This window comes from Microcebus murinus, chromosome 5, assembly GCF_040939455.1.
Source record: "Microcebus murinus isolate Inina chromosome 5, M.murinus_Inina_mat1.0, whole genome shotgun sequence".
In the NCBI taxonomy this organism is placed as follows: Eukaryota; Metazoa; Chordata; class Mammalia; order Primates; family Cheirogaleidae; genus Microcebus; species Microcebus murinus.
In genome coordinates, this window is record NC_134108.1 from 78,360,833 (window position 1) to 78,380,432 (window position 19,600).

Here is a 19,600-nt window from a genome sequence, read left to right on the forward strand (position 1 = left end):
AAAAACCCCACAATCAATCCCCAATAAATGTAGATTTAGCATATTAAAAAATGAATAACTATAATGCAACCAATGCTGCTGACCTCAAGAGAGGAAATGTAAATAAAATTTCCCCCATATCTGTCAAATAAATGAACTCTTCCCTGAGGAAAAGCCATACTCTTCTGCCTTTATTAAAGGCCATTTGAACCCTTTAGTTATTACTATTCCTGACACAAATGAAGTCCGAAATACATTCTGGTTATAGCCAAACACCCCCCGCCCCGGGGATTTCTAAGAAGTCCAGGACTGCTGGAAACGAGCCACTCAGAAACTGTCCCGCTCCTTACCCAGCTCTGCCAGAAGATAACTCTGTATTAAAACCAAACTTTTCTTGGGGGCCCTCATAAGAAAGTCATGAAACAATGAGATGCAAAATATATTTATTATATTAATATCTGTTTTTCTTTAATGTGATGGGGGGGGGGCATGAATCCTATGAAGATCCAGACCCAGATGATCAGAAAGTCATCATTTACCCACATATTGTTACAACTGGAGAAGTCAGATAAAGCAAAGGATGTGAAGACAAGGAGGAAGAAATGTCTTCATCCTTAAGTTCTAACTCCACAGGAAGCATCTGCTCTTAGAACAATAACTCCCAGCCTCTGCTAATGGAGTAACATTCTCCTTTGAAAGAGGAGAGTGCTCCTAACAATGGCATTTTCTTTCTTTTTTTTTTTTTTTGGAGACAGAGTCTCACTCTATTGCCCAGGCTACAGTGCCATGCCGTCAGCCTGCTCACAGCAACCCCAAATTCCTAGGCTCATGCAATCCTCCTGCCTCAGCCTCCCAAGTAGCTGAAACTACAGGCCCACACCACCACACCTAGCTAATTTTTTCTGGTTTTAGTAGAGACAGGGTTTCGCTCTTACTCAGGCTGGTCTCAAACTCCTGACCTCAAGTGATCCCCCCACCTCAGCCTCCCAGAGTGCTAGGATTATAGGTGTGAGCCACTGCTCCCAGCCAAAATGGCATTTTCAATAAAACTATACATCAACAGAGTCCAAAACAGCCTATGGAGGAAGCAGCATTTTCCCTCTTTCTTCTTCAAAGGTCCATTTTGCTCCAGGACAGCACTGTCCAACCCAGTCTTGAGCATTTAAGCTTTCCCAGGGGCATATGAGGAACTCTCTTCCAGAAAGAAAAATCTAAGAATAAAGTTAAAAACCAAGTAACAACAACATGCACCCCCAGTGCAGGTACTACCTGCTGCAGAAAAGAGAAAGAAAAGAGAGAGATAATGGAGACTGTAGAAATGACAATAACAGGAGAAATTCTAGAATAAGAGTATGTAAAAGTCCAAGCAAAGGCCAAATATTTATCAAAATCATCCACGTCCAGGTTATTCTGGACTTCTGCATTATGTAAAACTGCCATACTAACAGAGCCAAAATTATAAATTCTTTTTGTTTTATTTCAGCATATTATGGGGGTACAAATGTTTACATGTGTTGCCTTTTCCCCCTCCCCCCAAGTCAGAGCTTCAAGCATATCCATCCCCCAGACAAAATTATAAATTCTTAATGAATAAATAATGAATGTGGAACTAACTTAAGCATTGTTTCCTGTGATTTGGTATTTCAAATTTTTCTTTACTATCATAAGATCAGGATTTATTCATTTTCAGAAATGACAGGTCAATAACAAAGTTGAGGTCTATACCCATGTAAAAAGGAAATGAGGCTTTCTGCATCTTCCTCTGCAGTATTATTATACTAATAACAATAGCAGTTGTTGCATATTGAGTGCCTACTAGGTACAACATACTGCTTTCAACTTTGTAACTGTCTTAGGAAGTCAGTTTCACTATCTCTGTTTTACATATGAGGAAAGTGAGGCTCAGAGCAGTTAAGTAACCTGCCCAAGATCAGACAACCACGAAGCAGAGAAGTGGTAGGATTCAAACTCAGATCTTCAGAGCTAACCTATACTTCCTCTTCCGGGAAACAAGGCCTCCCACCTCCCTGACATTGTTCCTATGAGGAACAATGAGGAAGTGGCCTGGCCCCTGTACACACCGTCTCTTCCTGGCTCCTACCCAAATTTACCTCCTCAGTCAATTTCCAGTGAGGAAAGAACCACAGAAAGTAGATGAACTTTTATTTTTAATCTCGTTTCATGCTGGCTTTAATTTCTCTATGCTGGTAAAAAATAAACATTTACATAATGAATTGTTCGGAAATCCCATTGTGTGGCTATAAATGATTTTTCTTAAAAATACATTATAGGAAGCTATGCCTCAATTTCTAGCCTCTGACTAAACATGCAAACATGCTTCTGGTTAACAGTGTTTATATTTGGGTGATAGGATTATGGGTGATTTTGGTTTATTTCCTTTACTGCTAGTGTTTATCAAGTTGTAAGCACTGAGCATATAGCACTTTTGCAATTAGAAAAAAATTTTTTGATAAATGTTCATTTCAATGAAAAAAAGTTTAGGTATTTAAGTATTTACCCCTTCCCCTCGAATCATTTTTCCCTTAATATTGAAAAAGAAGACATTCATTGCCCCAATTTAATAGTGGTCCAGGTAAGAACCAGAACTTGAAAGAAGAGATCTTCTATAAAGGTTTCTATTTTCATACTATTTTTTTTCCTGCTAGTTTAAAAACTAAGAAATATTCCATAAAACTGGATTTCAACTATTGCGTAGCTCTTCTTTTCCTTCCCACAAGTCTATCTTGTTAAATACTCTACACCCAATAAATATGGATTTGTAACAGAGACTAGCTTTTAACAACGCCCATTTCCTCTTCTGGGGTACACGCTAGCCTACATTTCCCAGCATCCTTTGCCGTCTGAATATGAGCAGTCTTGACATCAGCTATTTCTAGGCTAGCCCATAAAAACCTCCCACATGAGTAACTCCATGGTCTTCTCCTGCAGTCTTGGGAGCCGCATGTCTAAGACCATAGAGTCATGAAATGGAAGGAGCCTGGGTCTCTGAATCTCCACTTGGAAGAGCACCCAGGAACACCACTTGGGACTTTACATGAGTGAGAATTAAAAGTGTACTATGTAAGCCACTGCAAGTTCGGGGTTTCTCTGTTCTGCTACCTAACACATTGCCTTATGAACATATTCCAGTTATTACTGCAGAAAGGTAAGACTCTATGCTGTTTACCTTACCCTTTTCAAAGACTCCTTCTGCTTCCAGGACAGACACAGTGAGGTTGGCTACCACCTTGAACAGCTCCGCCTTCACAGTGACCTGCGAGGGGCTGTGTTCCAGAAGATCCACCCCAATGGTCACATTTCCTCCGGGCCTGATGATCCCTGGGGCTGTCACCAGAAACTGAGACCTAAAGAGTCCCCAACAAGGGAAAAACAAAGTTTCTTATCCTCACATCTCCATTTATTATTTTTTTTGTGTGTGATCTTCAAGTTTCATAGATAATGAGATAGCTGCTCCACACTGTGCCAACTGCGGTTATTCCAATTAACATCGCCCCAGTGCTCTATTTAGCAATTGCATTGAAATGCTACTGAAACAACAATAATTCCCATAAATCAATTTTAATGCAGTGATTCATGCCCCCCTACTAGAGGAAGGCCTGTGTTATTATTTCCTACAAACAGCACAGGAGGAGCCATGGTGTAAATGGCTTACACTGCGGCATGCAGAAGTTACTGGCACAGAACTCTAAGCTTCTGCCTTACAGACGACCTCATCAGAGTGATTACTTTCTTGGTTTAAAAAAAAAAAAAACTAGGATTTTGCCTGTTTTTTATACAAATTCTTATGCTTGGGCATGCGCCCAAGAAAATAATCATCTATCCAATAGCACTGATTGAAATACACCGTCTGAAAATCAAACACCAGTGGTGAAATTTCCAGGTGTAGCAGAGAATAAAAGAAGTCCCCAAAGCAGAAGTTTCTCTGCCGGGAGCTAAGGGTTAGGGCTCAAGTGCAAAAATCTTTAGGAATGGACGCTTTCCACTATTTTGGATGCTCTCATTAGTTATCTTCCTGCAATGCCTGCACCCTAAACCCATACATCAGTCCGTCCGCTCAGCCACATTTGGCAATGCCCAAGTTAAGACATCCTGTTTAGAAAAGATATATCAAATGTCTCTGAGAAGAGAAGGCGCGTTATCTGGGAGCAAACAGTTGAGAAGCAAAAGGCAGAGGCAACGTGAACTAAAAATAAAATGACTCCTCTTTGGAAAGTTGTTACGGCTAGCGAGGCGCGTAACCAACTTCATGGGTGGAGGAGGCAACTAACTGTCCCATGCAGAGCCTCGCTGAAGCGCCCTACGGTCAAGGCTCCCGGCCGGTGCCGGGCTGGGGACTGCGGCCGCGCGACTCCCCTCCGCTGCTCCCGGAGCCGGCCCGGGCTGCGGAGCGGCCCCCGCCGCCGCGCGCCCCACCCCCGCGCGCCCGCGTCCCTACCCGGGGGCCGCGGCCACCGCGGCGGCGCACACGCAGAGAAGGTGGGCGGCGGTCAGGCGCTGGGGGCCCTGCATCTCGGCGGCGTCTGCCTGGGCGGCCGTCCGCTGCCCTGCCGGGGAAATTCGCGGGCACCGTAGGGCGTGGCTTGCCACCTCCTCCCTGAATATTTTTTTCCCCTGACTCTGGAGTTTAGTAATCTGAAATGGGCGCGACGAAAAGCCGAGTGAAGAGATCTAAATTGAGACAGGACTTGGAGGCTCCACCCCTCCCACCCGCATCACGACGGCGCTTTCTCGTTGCTCTGGCAAATATCGCAAATCCGGGAGGGGGGTTAGGAAGCAGCCTCCCAACGCGGGCAGCCCGACCTGGCCCCAGCACCCCTGCTGGGCGCGCGGGACCCAGGGCGCCCACTGCCCCAGCCCACCGGGTTCCCAGGGCCGTTTACACTAGCGCTGTCCCGGCGATGCCCAGAGTGAATAAACAGGCCCATCCTTGTGAGGAGAAATTCACAGCAGCTATGTGAAGTGGAAAAAAATCAATCATTGTCCTCCAGACTATGAGTCAGAATGTGAGAAATGGCAAACACACACACACACACACACACACTGGCGCGCGCCAAACAGGCATATTTCCTGTGTAACTTGCTTAATGTATATGAATGGGGACAGAGAAAAACTTTTTTTCCTTAAAACAAAAAATCGAGGTACACTGCTTGCCCCTCCAAGAAAAATGTTTTGGTTTCTCAACTTTAAAAAGAAGAAAAGAAAAGAATTCTGGCACGTGCAAAAGTGAGGTGTTGCTACTTGGAACCCTGAGGAACAATTGACTGGGAAGATGATTTTACACTTTGGGCTGTCTCCAAACACATTTGCTACAGAAAGTGTTCAGTGGAACACTAAAGCTTGGAGCAATCCGTCTAAACACAGTTAGGGCTGGGGTGGCTCTCCTGTAAAAATGAAGGTCGGTGGCCTGCAGTGCCCAACAGTTCCTTATCCCCAACTCTTCCTCGCTGGTCTGCAGCTCCTTTCCCCTGCTCTTTGGCACTGCCACCATCTTCAGATGACTCAGGTTTCACCATGACTACACCATAAAAGCAGGGAACTGCCAGAAACTGTTGGAAAACAAACACACTCAGTCCCTGACAACTTTCTAATTCATGGAGAAGTTTTAGTTGGTGACATTTTAATATGGGGCAAAATGCAAACGGAAAAGAAGTCAGCAAAGAGACCGTCTCAGGATAAAGCTACGCGCTAAATAAGGGGAAAAGTAGCACCTAGACAAACTGTGGTTTTTGGAGTCCCAGAACTTGCTTTCCTCCCTTTCCTGTTACACCCTTTTTCTCCCTGAACAGCTTGCCCTTGTGTCCTCTCCTACAGGCAGCCTATCTTTAGTGGCAACTTCCTGTGCAGGCAGGACTTGGGAACAGTGAAAAGAGTTCCGCGTGGATCCTTGGGTGCACACCTGTTCCAGACACAGCTGTTTCTGCTAGTGTGGTCTCCTCACATCTGCTGGTCAAAGAGGAGGACCAGGGTCAAGTGTGGGTTAAGCGCCAAGGTCTAGATTGGTGCCTCTCACACTCCAATGTGTATGAGAATCACGTTAAAATGCAAGTGCTGATTCAGCAAGTCCAAGGTGAGAACTGAGATTCTGCTTTACTTCAACAGACAGCGGGCCACAGAGTCTACAGGCAGGGGATATTAGCGGTCACTTTGATGAGCAAAGGAAGTTGACAAGACTGAGAAAATTCTTCTCAAACATTCACTTCATAGAGGTGAGTCAATAAATTCAGGTTCATTCTAGAGGCAGGCAAACAGAAAAGGGGACTACAAAAGATTAGTTGATAATGTTGCATTCCATCCAAGAAAACTTACAGAAAGGCTTGGAATCACCTAGTTGTAGTGTCGAGCCTATGGTCGCTATAAGTCAACCAGAAGAGAAAAGCTAAATGTGGATAAGAGCACGGAAAAATTGATGGAGAATTAGAACCCATGTCTGTCTTACTATCTCTAACTTCAATGTCATGGGCAACCTGCAGGAGAAAGCTGAAGGGGGAGATCTTCTGAGAACTGGAGGAGCTATAAGCCTGATTGCTGCCCCACAACCACAAAGTGAACTAGCACATAAGTAACAATATGGGCAAGTGTTCCCACCTGCCTAGAACCCTAATCCACTGTCAGAAAGTAAAAAACACAGCTTCTCCTTCACTGCTGGCTTCCAGATTCATACAAAATGTCTTTTGTGGCCAGCACCAACTCAGAAACATACAGAGAAGGGAATTCTGAGAACTTTAGCTCCATCTTAGATAAGCTGGGACAGTACAAAGCAACCAAAGTCCATTCCTCATCAACTTGGCATCTATATATACCCTTTAACTATATTTAACTTCAAAAAAAGACAATAGAAAAATCATGCTTTCACCTAACATGGTGAAACTATTCCTCATACAACCAAAATCAACATAATCTTCTCTCCAAAACAAAAACCATCTACCAGAGAAGAAGGAATCACAATTAATTTGAGTTCTTCAAAGTCTCTAATGCTCTAGTGCATGGTTTCAATTATTATAATTTGAACAGCAAAGTACTATCTAAGAAAGACACATTAATCTGAGATGACCTCTAGCAATTGCTGGTTTGGAAATTGATGGATGTCACCCAATGGCATGATTTAGAAACTAATTAATTAATTAATAAGCGAAAACACAACTTTGAAATGACACCAACAGTAAACTTTTGTTTCAGATCCCAAGACTGTCGGCCAGGTAAGGCAGCTCACGTTCTGTGTTTCTCCTTCTCCTCCTGGGAGCAGCAGGCTGGGAGACGCATGTTCCTCTCATGGCCATGGCAGAAGCACAAGAGAGTAAGCTCCACTGCTCAAGCATATCTCAGGTCTCTATTTACTTGACATTTGCTAAAATCCCATTGACCAAAGCAAGCCCCATGGTCAAGACCAAGTCAAGGGTGGGTAGCATACTGCACCTTTTTGTGAGGAACTGCAAACTTAATTATATGGTAAAGAATATGAATGGAAGAAAACTGGAACCAATAATTCAGTCTACCACAGACAGTAAGCAACATTTCCCCAAAGCTGTGTTCTGTTCATCAGGACGATGTTTCCATGAAGAACAATTAGCCTATCGAGGAATGAAGAGAGTAAGGGAGGGAGGAACGTAGGAAGGAAGGAAGGAGAGAGAGAGAGAGCACAAATACATAGTGGGGGGTGGGGAGAGAAAGAAAGGAAGGAGGGAAGAAAGGAGGAAAGAAAGGAAAGAAGGAGGGAAGGAGGGAAGGAAAGAAGGAAGGAAGGAAGGAAGGAAGGAAGGAAGGAAGGAAGGAAGGAAGGGAGGGAGGGAGGGAGGGAGGGAGGGAGGGAGGGAGGGAGGGAGGGAGGGAGGGAGGGAGGGGTACCTAAATTCATGAATGGGTAATGATTTTTTTAATTTATTAACTGTTGGAGGATGGGACAGTATGAACTCATTAAAGGAAAAGAATTAAGCTTTATCCTGATTTTCCTGTATTTACTGTATCACTAGCTAATCAAATGGTAGATATGGGAAAATTTCTCTCTATAGAAATTTTTCAGCCAATAAATATAAAATGAATATTAGAATAGCACCATATCACAACTGCTCATGAATGAGAAAATCTATACCAGTGCTGTCCAATTACTCTTCCTATGACAATGGAAATGTTCTCCATCTGCCCTAACACAGTAGTTACTAGTAACATGAGGTTACTGAGACTTTGAAATATGATAAGTATAACTGAAAAATTAAATTTTTAATTTTATTTAAGTTAATTTACATTTAAGTTGCTACATGTGACTAACAGCTACCATATTGGATTATGTAGACCTGAACAATAATCATAAATAGCTGCTAGTATCACAAATGGAGATATCTAGGTACTACAGGCCGCCTGATAGAAGAACAAAGCATCACCTAAGAAGTGGTCTTGCCAAAAAAATTGAACCTGAGGCTGGGCGCGGTGGCTCACGCCTGTAATCCTAGCACTCTGGGAGGCCGAGGCAGGTGGATTGCTCAAGGTCAGGAGTTTGAAACCAGCCTGAGCAAGAGTGAGACCCCCTCTCTACTATAAATAGAAATAAATTAATTGGCTAACTAACATATATATAGAAAAAATTAGCCGGGCATGGTGGCGCATGCCTGTAGTCCCAGCTACTCGGGAGGCTGAGGCAGTAGGATCGCTTGAGCCCAGGAGTTTGAGGTTGCGGTGAGCTAGGCTGACACCATGGCACTCACTCTAGCCTGGGCAACAAAGTGAGACTCTGTCTCAAAAAAAAAAAAAAAAAAAAAATTTAACCTGAATCTCATGAAGCCTCTAGATTCAAATGCCGACTTGTGAGGAAATATGAAAGAACATTTTAGCAAAATCCAGACTGTGGGAAACTCAATCAAACAAATAACCCAATTCCTTCAATAAATTAACTACAAGGAAAAATAAAAGGGGGACGTTAGCAAGATGGTGGAATAGGAGTTTCCAGGACTCCTCCTCTTGGAGAAGCATCAATTCAAACAGTCATCCACACACAAGAATACCTTCATAAGAGCTACAGAATCCAGCCAAGAGAGTAAAGCACTGAGGTGGAGCACAGAAATAAGAAAAGACACATTGAAAAAGAAGATAGGGAGAACAGCTTCATGTTACCCAAGTTACACCTTCCCCAAGCTCACTCAGCTCAGCACAGCACAGTATGGAGATACCCTCCACATGAAGGTAAAAAAAGGGACATGAGAACCTGACTTTGCCACAAAACTCAGCACCAAGCCCCCTCCAGTGAGCCTCAGTACCAGCCCACCCCAAGTCTCCAGGCTGCAGACCTGCCCCATGGACTCAGGCACCAGACCAACTCCAATGGATCCAGGCACCAGTGCCACTCTGGTAAACCTCAGCACCAGGCCGGCACCTGCAGACTCAGAACTAAGCCCATCCCTGTGGTCCCAAGCACCAAGTCAGCCTCTGTGGATCCAGGCTTCAGATGAGGCTATATGAAGAAAATAATGAATAATGAATGTAAAAACAAATTAAATAGACACTAGAAAAACAATAAAACTAAGAGTTGGTGTTTTGAAAAGGTAAACAAAATTGGTAAACCTTTAGCTAGAATAAAAGAAGAGTCAAATATTTTTTAATTTTTTATAATCTTTTTAACTAGTTGATTTGGCAGGTGAGTTGTTACATCAAATAAAGAAAATTATAAATGAAAGAGAAGACATTACCAGTGATACCAAAGAAAAACAAAGGATCATAAGAGACCACTATGAACAATCATACAACAAAAAGTTGAATAACCTAGAAGAAGTGGATAGATTCCTAGAAACATACAACCTACCAAGACTGAATCATGAAGAAATAGAAAATCTGAACAGATCAATAATGAATAAGGAGATTGAATCAATAGTCCAAAACCTACCAACAAAGAAAAGCCCTGAACCTCATGGCTTCCCTGGTGAATTCCAGCAGACACTTAAAGAAGAATTAATACCAATCCTTTTCAAACCCTTCCAAAAAATTGAAGGGAAGGAATACTTCCAAACTCATTTTACAAGACCATTACCCTGCTACCAAAGCCAGACAAAGACACTACAAAGAAAGAAAATTATTGGTCAATATCCCTGATAAAATAGACGTAAAAATCTTCAACAAAATACAGCAAACTGAATTCAACAGCACATTAAAAGAATCAGACACCATAATCAAGGAGGTCCTAACCCTGGGAAGCAAGGATAGTTCGACATAAGCAAATTAATACGATACGTGACATTAACAGAATGAAAGATAAAAATCATATGACCATCTCAATAGATACAAAAAAATTTTTGACAAAATTCAACATGCCTTCTTTATAAAAATTCCAACAAATTAGTTATAGAAAGAAGGTACTTCAACATAATAAAGGCCATAAATGATAAGCCCACAGTTAACATCATATTCAGTGGTAAAAAGCTGAAAGCTTTTCCTCTAAGATCAGGAATAAGACAAGAATGCCCATTCTCACTTTTATTCCATATCGTACAAGAAGGCCTAGTCATTCATTTTCACTGTAGTTAGAAAAAAAAGAAAAAAAAAAAAAAAAAAAAAAGAAGGCCTAGTCAGAGAAATTAGTCAAGAAAAATAAATAAAAGGCATTCAAATCAAAAAAGAAAAAGTAAAATTATCTCTGTTTGCAAACGATACGATCTTATATATAGAAACCCCTAAAGATTTCACCAAAAATATGTTAGAATTAATAACGATAAATTCAGTAAGATTATATGATACAAAATCAACATACAAAAATCTGTTGCATTTCTATACATTAACAATGAGCTATCTAGAAAAAAAATTTAAAAGACAATCCCATTTACAATAGTATCAAAACAAAATACTTAGGAATAAATTTAAAGGAGAAGGCAAAAGACCTGTAGACTGAAAACTTTAAAACACTTACGAAAGCAATTGAAGAAGATACAAATAAATGGAAAGATATCCCATGTTGGAAGAATTAATATTGAATTAATATTGTTAAAATGTCCATACTACCCAATGTGAGCTACAGAGTCAAGGCAATCCCTATCAAAATTCCAATGGCATTTTTCACAGAAATAGAAAAAAATTCTAAAATTCACATGGAACCACAAAAGACCCTGGACAGACAAAGCAATATTAAGCAAAAGGAACAAAGCTGGAGGCATCATACTACCTGATTTCAAAACAGCATGGTACTGGTATAAAAACAGACACATAGACAAATGGAACAGAATAGAGAGCCTAGAAACAAATCCACACATTTATGATCAATTGATCTTCAATGAAGGCACCAAAAACACACAATGTGGAAAGGACAATCACTTCAGTAAATGGTGTTGGAAAAACTGGATGCCCTTCAGAAGAATGAAATTCAATTCTTATCTCACACCATATATAAAAATCAACTCAAAATCGATTAAAGATTTAAATATAAGAAATATTTAAATAAAGATTTAAATATAAGAAATGAAATTACTACTAGAAGAAAACCTATGGAAAAAGCTTAGTAACATTGGTCTAGGCAATGATTTTTTGCATATGACACCAAAAGCATAGGCAACAAAAGCAAAAATAGACAAATGGGATTGCATAAAAATAAAAGTTTCTGCACAGCAAAGGTAACAATCAACAGAGCGAAGAGACAATATACTGAATAAGAGAAAATATTTGCCAACCATGTATCTAATAAGGGTCTAATATCCAAAATATATAAGGAACTCAAACAACTCAATATCAAGAAAACAAATAACCCAATCAAGAAATGAGCAAAGAATCTGAATAGACAGGAAGGAAGGAAGGAAGGAAGGAAGGAAGGAAGGAAGGAAGGAAGGAAGGAAGGAAGGAAGGAAGGAAGGAAGGAAGGAAGGAAAGAAGGAGGGAGGGAGGGAGGGAGGGAGGGAGGATATAAATAGCCAACAGGCATATGAAAAAATATTCAATATCAATAATCACCAGGAAAATGCAAATCAAAGCCAAAATGAGCTACCTCACACCTGTTAAAATGGTTATCATCAAAAAAGACAAAAATTAACAAGTATTAGCAAAGACATAGAGAAAGGGAAACCCTTGTACACTGTTGGGAGGAATGTAAATTGGTACATCCATTATGGAAAACAATATGGAGGTTCCTCAAAAAACTAAAACTAGAACGACCAAATGATCTGCCAATCACATTTCTGGGTATATATCCAAAAGAATTGAAATTAATATCTCAAAGAGATATCTGCACTCCATGTTTATTGCAACACTATTCACAGTAGCCAAGCTATGGAATCAACCTAAGTGTCCATCAACAGATGAATGGATTAAAAGAAAAATGTGAGACACGCACACAATGTAATATTATTCAGCCTTAAAAGAGAAAATCCTATCATTCACAACAACATAAATGAATCTGGAGAATATTGTGCTAAGTGAAATAAACCAGGCACAGAAAGACAAATACTGTGTGATTTCATTTACATGTGTTATCTTAAAATGTCAAATTTATAGAAGCAGAGAGTAGAATGGTGGATAACAGGGACTGGGGGTGGGGAAAATGGGAAAATACTGGTCAAAGGGCAAAACATTTCAATTTTGCAGGATGAGTAAGTTCTGGAGATCAAATGAACTGCCTGGTGACTATAGTTAATAATACTGTGTTGTATTCTTGAAATTTGCTGAAAGAGTAGATCTTAAATCCTCTCACCACAGAAAAAATGATCACTATGTGAAGTGATAGATATTATAATTAGCTTTTTTGCAATAATCATTTCACAATGTACATGTATATCAAAACATCACGTTGTACACCCTACATATATAAATTTTTGTCAATTATACCTCTATAAAGCAGGAGTTAAAAAAGAGAATGGAAAGAAACTATGGATTTAAACAAACTTCTGGTTTTTGGACACCTCTGTAATCACCAACTTGCCTTAGGAATGAATACCATAAATCGACCATTGAAAAGCTATCCACTCCCTCCCTCTCCTGTGTATTGCTTTGCCAGAGAGTTTGGAAAACTAAAGTAGGCAACTTTCTAGGCTCATTCCAACTAGATGTGGCCACGTGCCGTATTTCTGGACAATGAGACATAAAATGGAGACTGCAGAGAAAGCATTCTCATTTCTGAACAGTGACAGCACCTCAAGGGAACAGGCCTTTGGTTCTCACTTTCATCCTGCCCAAAACCCAGGCATCATACTTTGTAACTCAGAAGACAAAAGCCACTGAGAAGGAAAGATTGGGAAGAAAGGTGGAAAGCACTGGATCACAGAGTGCACAAACAGCTATGGCAGCCCTGGGCCGCTCCAAATGCCCCCTTCCCCTGTGGGAGAGAACTCCTGAGTCAGTGCCAGACTTTCAGGCGTGGATCTTTTTCACCTGAGACTCTCCACTTGGGCAAGCTTGGCCAGCAGCATGGGCAGCCTGCCGTTGCCTCAAAGCTCTCTGCAGCCACTTCCCTGTCTAAGCTCCTCTGAAACATAAAAGCTAATCTTTCACATCCTGTCCACCCCCATAAAATACAACACACCCTTGAGGTCAGTGATTTCTACCAAGGTTAAGCCTTCTTGGCATGGGGCAATTTCTCCACCTACTCTTAAATATTTTTCTTTTAATTATGGCACACCCTTCAACTGACATATGTTAGTCAAAAGTATCATCAGTTAAGTTTCAGTGGCTGTTACAAGGTTATATTTACTTCCTCATGCTAAAATGTGTTTGTCTGTTGAATTTGTAGCAAGCACATCACAGACTTTTCAAAAGGGAATTGTATAAAGAAAAAGAATCGGCCGAGCGAGGTGGCTCACGCCTGTAATCCTAGCACTCTGGGAGGCCGAGGTGGGAGGCTTGATTAAGCTTAGGAGTTCGAGACCAGCCTGAACAAGAGCGAAACCCTGTCTCTACCATAAATAGAAAGAAATTAGCCAAACAACTAAAGATAGAAAAAAATTAGCCGGGCATGGTGGCGCATGCCTGTAGTCCCAGCTACCCAGGAGGCTGAGGCAGGAGGATCCCTTGAGCCCAGGAGTGTGAGGTTGCTGTGAGCTAGGCTGACTCAGCACTCTAGCCAGGGCAACAGAGTGAGACTCTGTCTCAAAAAAAAAAAAAAAAAAGAGAGAGAGAGAGAAAGAATAAAAGCCAATATAAATGTAATTACATAAATCTGTACCTATTTAGAAAATAGTCAATAAACAAAAATAAAAATGGCTTGAAATGGAAATAAACAAAATAGAAATAAATCATGAATCCACTCTCATCCCTGGGTTTGTGGTCTCTAGCTTTATTCTCATTGGTTACCTGCCTCTCAGTCTTAGACTCATGTTTTTCAGCCACACACAGTTGTTTTTTTTTCTAAAAAAACCACTATCTTAAACTTTCCATGTACATGATTCACCAAAAAACCACTGAAAAACACTTGCAAGGTCGTTTTCTCATTTGTTGTTCTCTATTGTTACTAGTATTGAATATAAAATGCTGCCTTTCCCTACTTGATAACATATTAAACTTTTTTAAATGACCCAAGGGGACAAAATTGGGGTTGTGTTCACCATAAACTGCAGAAACTTTTAGAAGTGAGCTTAAGAAACTTTTGGAATATAACCATTTTTCTCTAAAATTTATATTTAAAATGGTGATTTGTTTGAATTTTACATGACAACGCTTGTCAGCAGAATACACTTTGTTAGACTCAAGTCTGACATGATCCCATCCACCCTGGCTCAACTTGCTTTGCTATGCAGTCCTCACCTGGATACTTACCCTGAGCCTGTGCCATTTTGGCTTGTAGCTCATTTTGGCTTCTGCTGCCCTCATGTAGCTCATTTTGGCTTCTGCTGCCCTCCTAGGCTCCGCTCCGCCCCAGAGGCACCCGCTGCTATTCCCAGCTGCTAGCTTTCACAGGCACCACATGCACGATTAAGACTCCTAGAGGCACGCCTGTAATCCTAGCACTCAGAGAGGTCGAGACAGGAGGATCACTCGAGGTCAGGAGTGCAAGACCAGCCTGAGCAAGATTGAGACCCCGATCTCCACTAAAAATAGAAAGAAATTAGCCGGACAACAAAAAATATATAGAAAAAATTAGCTGGCCATGGTGGTGCATGCCTATAGTCGCAGCTACTCGGGAGGCTGAGGCAGAAGGATTGCTTAAACCCAGGAGTTTGAGGTTGCTGTGAGCTAGGCTAAGGTCATGGCACTCTAGCCTGGGCAACAGAGTGAGACTCTGTCTCAAAAAAAAAAAAAAAAATTACTAGAGGGCCTGTCACCCCACCGCCACCACCGTTACCAAACTAGTCTTGTGTGTTATCTCTGACAGAAAGATGGTGTTTTCATTTGAGATATGTTAAAAAATCAGATATGGGCCGGGCGCTGTGGCTCACGCCTGTAATCCTAGCTCTTGGGAGGCCGAGGCGGGCGGATTGCTCAAGGTCAGGAGTTCAAAACCAGCCTGAGCAAGAGCGAGACCCCGTCTCTACTATAAATAGAAAGAAATTAATTGGCCAACTGATATATATATAAAAAAAAATTAGCCGGGCATGGTGGCGCATGCCTGTAGTCCCAGCTACTCGGGAGGCTGAGGCAGAAGGATCACTCAAGCCCAGGAGTTTGAGGTTGCTGTGAGCTAGGCTGACGCCACGGCACTCACTCTAGCCTGGACAACAAAGCGAGACTCTGTCTAAAAAAAAAAAAAAAAAATCAGATATGGAGAACTTCATTTCAGATGCTTATTTCAATTATCGAAATACTTTATTATCACATGCCGCCTTTTTCTTCTTTTATTTTTAACTAGGCACTATCCACAGATAAAGGACCATCAGATACTTCACTAAGAATTCCTGGGCTTTAGCCCCAGAGGACATCCAACCAAGAAAGAAAGAACAAACTGTTTCAGGTAGTCCTTATGTCTCCAGGAGTCAGAGAGGAGTGGAAATTCGTTGCAAGGTTAGAAAATGAGGCGGTGTCCTGTTTCAAAGCCAAGATAGCATCCATGCATTTCTCTTCTTAGAGATAAGGCAGCTAAAAGGACTACAGGCAGAGGGCCTCTGCATAAATGGTGAGCCAACCTCCTCAGCAATGGCCTTGGTAAAGGACAAGGACAAGTGCTGTCATGGGGGAGAAAGTGCTGGAACACGCAGACTGTCCCCTGCTCCCTGCTATGCAGCCAGGGCCTAATGGGTGAGCAGACCTCAGTGAGCCCCACCCAAGAGCATGCAGATAACTTGACAATAGCCTTCTTGAGAGGGTTTTATGGTCTGGGTTTGTTCCTTTCTTCATTTTTCTTTTACTTAAAGACTAGCAATGGCCAGGTGCGGTGGCTCACGCCTGTAATCCTAGCACTCTGGGAGGCCGAGGTGGGCAGATTGCTCCAGGTCAGGAGTTTGAAACCAACCTGAGCAAGAGCGAGACCCCCGTCTCTACTATAAATAGAAGGAAATTAATTGGCCAACAAAAATATATAGAAAAACTTAGCCAGGCATGGTGGCGCATGCCTATAGTCCCAGCAACTCGGGAGGCTGAGGCAAAAGAATTGCTTGAGCCCAGGAGTTGGAGGTTGCTGTGAGCTAGGCTGACACCACGGCACTCACTCTAGCCTGAGCAACAAAGCAAGACTCTGTCTCAAAAAAAAAAAAAAGACTAGGAATTATACAACAGTTGAACTCCCCTCTTTTCACTCCTACAGTCCTAGTCTTCTCCCTCACTAGATGCCGGGTATTATCTGCCCAGCAGCAACTACCATTGTAATTTGGTCTACGTCCTTCTGGTCAATACTTTTGCTAGTAAGGTTGAGTATATTTTCACGTATTAATTGCCATTTTGTTTTCATCTTCCACAAATTACCTCATAAGATCTTTTGTCCAGTTTTTATTAGGTTGTCTTTGTTTTTTTTATGGATTTGTAGGAACTTTACATATTCTGGATTCTACAGTGTTATCTTAATATATAAATTACAAATATCTTTCTCAGTCTCTTGATTTTGTTTATTCTATTCATGTATTATAGAAATTTTACATAATTTTTATTGCTTTTTTAAAAAAATAGATTAGCTGGCTGGGGAAAAAATAAATAAATAAATAAATAAATAAAAATAAAAAAATAGATTAAAATATAAAATCTTAACTTTTTAATTTTTCTTTGTCTCATATCTGCAAATACAGTGTAATCATTGTGTTATAGAAATTTTAAATCATGACAACAGCAAATTTACCAAACTTTTACTCAATGACTTGTACTTTATGTCTTCTGTTTAAAAATTTCTTCTGTTGCAAAGATATAGTTACTTTACTATATTTTCTTCAAGTAATCTTACAATTTTATTTTTCACATTTAGGTTTTCAATCTAAGGTTTTTCTTTATGTAGAATGTGGGGAAGGCATCTAATTTTATTTTCATACATGAATCCACTATCCCAACACATGTATTGAATAATAAATCTTTTTTCCATTGATTTGTCCTGCTATCTATAGTAGAATTTTCTAGTTGTTCTTCAATACCCCTTCTCCTCTTTCTTCTATAGTAAAGGAACTTTTAGCTAGAAACACAGGCAACCTTATTAACTACATTTCCCAGTCCTACTTATAGCAGTGTGGCCATGTTCTGGCCAACGAGTCGCTAGTGAAGGCAGTGTTTCACTAGCCCTACTTTCCCATTTCCTTTGAGAAATGTCCCCAAAGCGAGGAGGCCTGCCTTTTCTAGATGTCTATTTCAGGGCCCCTAGAATAACATTAAGACAGTAAGGAAACAGCTCTATACTTTGGAATAGGACCCCTTAGTCTTTTGTGTTTGAAGGTCTAAAGGAAAAAATAAGGAGGAACAGTAATTGGGGCTGTAGGTCCACATGGTGACAAATGCTCAAATTCATCTAGATCTTACATTCTGAACCAGGAAAAGCCTGTGGCAAATGGTCATCATCACGCCAGTGCCCACAGAAGCCAGACATACAACACCGTCCGGAATTTCCCCAGCGGCTGCCATTCTGCACCAACCTGCCACCTAGTGGTCACAGAAGTTGACGCAACATGCTATTGGAGACACCACACGAATCCCATACAGCCACATCCCTTTCTGTGGCGGCAGAGTCAATGTTTATGTGGTAAAACTAAAGAGGGAGAGGAGAGGAGACGAGACACTTCTGTCACAATGTGTCCTAGTCCATTCAGGCGGCTATAACAAAATACCATAAACTGGGTAGCTTATAAACACAGAAATTTATTTCTCACAGTTTTGAAGGATGGGAAGTCCATGAGGCTGCCCTCATGATTTACTTAATCATCCCCCAAAAGCTCCACCTCCTAATACCATCACATTGGCAATTAGGTTTCAGTATGTAAATTGGGGAGGAGTGCAGGGAGGACACAAGCACCATGTGACAATGGCAATATAGTCATTGATAAAATTATGAAAATGTGCTCATAATTTTTTTCTTAGAGATAGGGTCTCGCTCTTGCTCAGGTTGATCTTAAACTCCTGAGCTCAAACGATCTGCCCGCCTTGGCCTCCCAGAGTGCTAGGATTACAGGCCCAATTATTTTTTTAAATGTAATTCTTATACCTGTTATATAATTAGAAATCTACATGAGACGACTGTTTAATGTGACTTCCTTAAACATCAATGAAAGAAACCACCAATAACCTAAGCTTACACCAAAGTTAGATGGTTGGCTCACCCATACAGAATGCTAGGAAGGACACAAAATGAGACCATAGGGATTTCAGGATTACTACCCTGAGCATAAATAACCTTATACTCATCACTGTAGACATCACTATGGACAAAAGAAATTCAGTTTCCCTCAATAAAACATGAAGATAACCTCAACTCAGTGCCAAGCTCAACCTTATGACAAATGTCACCCATCCTAAAATACTTCCACTTATACTTCCTAGAGAACAGATTTTCCAGTACCTGAAACTAGGACTAGGTTCATATTACACAACAGTTTCCATTGTATTTAGACCTTTGTTATGGAAAGGGGTTCCTCTGAAATTCTCAGGGTAGACTTGAGTGATCTCTCAACTTCAGGTATCTCCAGAAGCAGCAGTAGCTATCTGTGGAAGACAGCAAGCCACTAAGCAGATTCTGCAATGGTACTGAGTACAAATATCAGGATCAGGCCTTAAATTTGAAGCCCTGTGTGTGCAAAGCCATCCATGTTGAGATCTTTCATGGACCATTCATAGCTTTACCTCTAGTTTATATGTACTCAAAAAGCATCACTAACCCCAAACTCTATGATGACACTAATCTCTGACTTACAATTAATCAGGGCCGGGCGCGGTGGCTCACGCCTATAATCCTAGCACTCTGGGAGGCCAAGGTAGGACTGTCGCTCAAGGTCAGAGGTTCGAAACCAGCCTAAGCAAGAGCAAGACCCCGTCTCTACTATAAATAGAAAGAAATTAATTGGCCAACTAATATATAGAGAAAAAATTAGCCAGGCATGGTGGTACATGCCTGTAGTCCCAGCTACTCAGGAGGCTGAGGCAGGAGAATCACTTGACCCCAGGAGTCTGAGGTTGCTGTGAGCTAGGCTGACGCCACGGCACTCTAGTCCGAGCAACAGAGTGAGATTCTGTCTAAAAATATATAGAGATATAGATATAGATATATATAAATGAGTTCCAGAGATCTTCTTTATTTTTTTAAAAAAAA

General features: G+C 41.1%; 1 protein-coding gene across 1 annotated transcript in view; it reads right to left on the reverse strand.

Annotated features, from left to right (window-relative positions):
* CD109 (CD109 molecule) overlaps positions 1–4,658 on the reverse strand; it is a 130,610-nt gene extending 125,952 nt beyond the window's left edge. Inside the window, exons 1-2 of the mRNA XM_076003182.1 lie at positions 4,436–4,658; positions 3,172–3,344 (exon numbers count right to left, since the gene is read on the reverse strand). Coding sequence (XP_075859297.1) covers positions 3,172–3,344; positions 4,436–4,509 — 247 coding nt within the window. The 5' untranslated portion in view covers positions 4,510–4,658. The remainder of the gene's footprint in view (positions 1–3,171; positions 3,345–4,435) is intronic.
* Between the last annotated feature and the right edge of the window lie 14,942 nt (positions 4,659–19,600).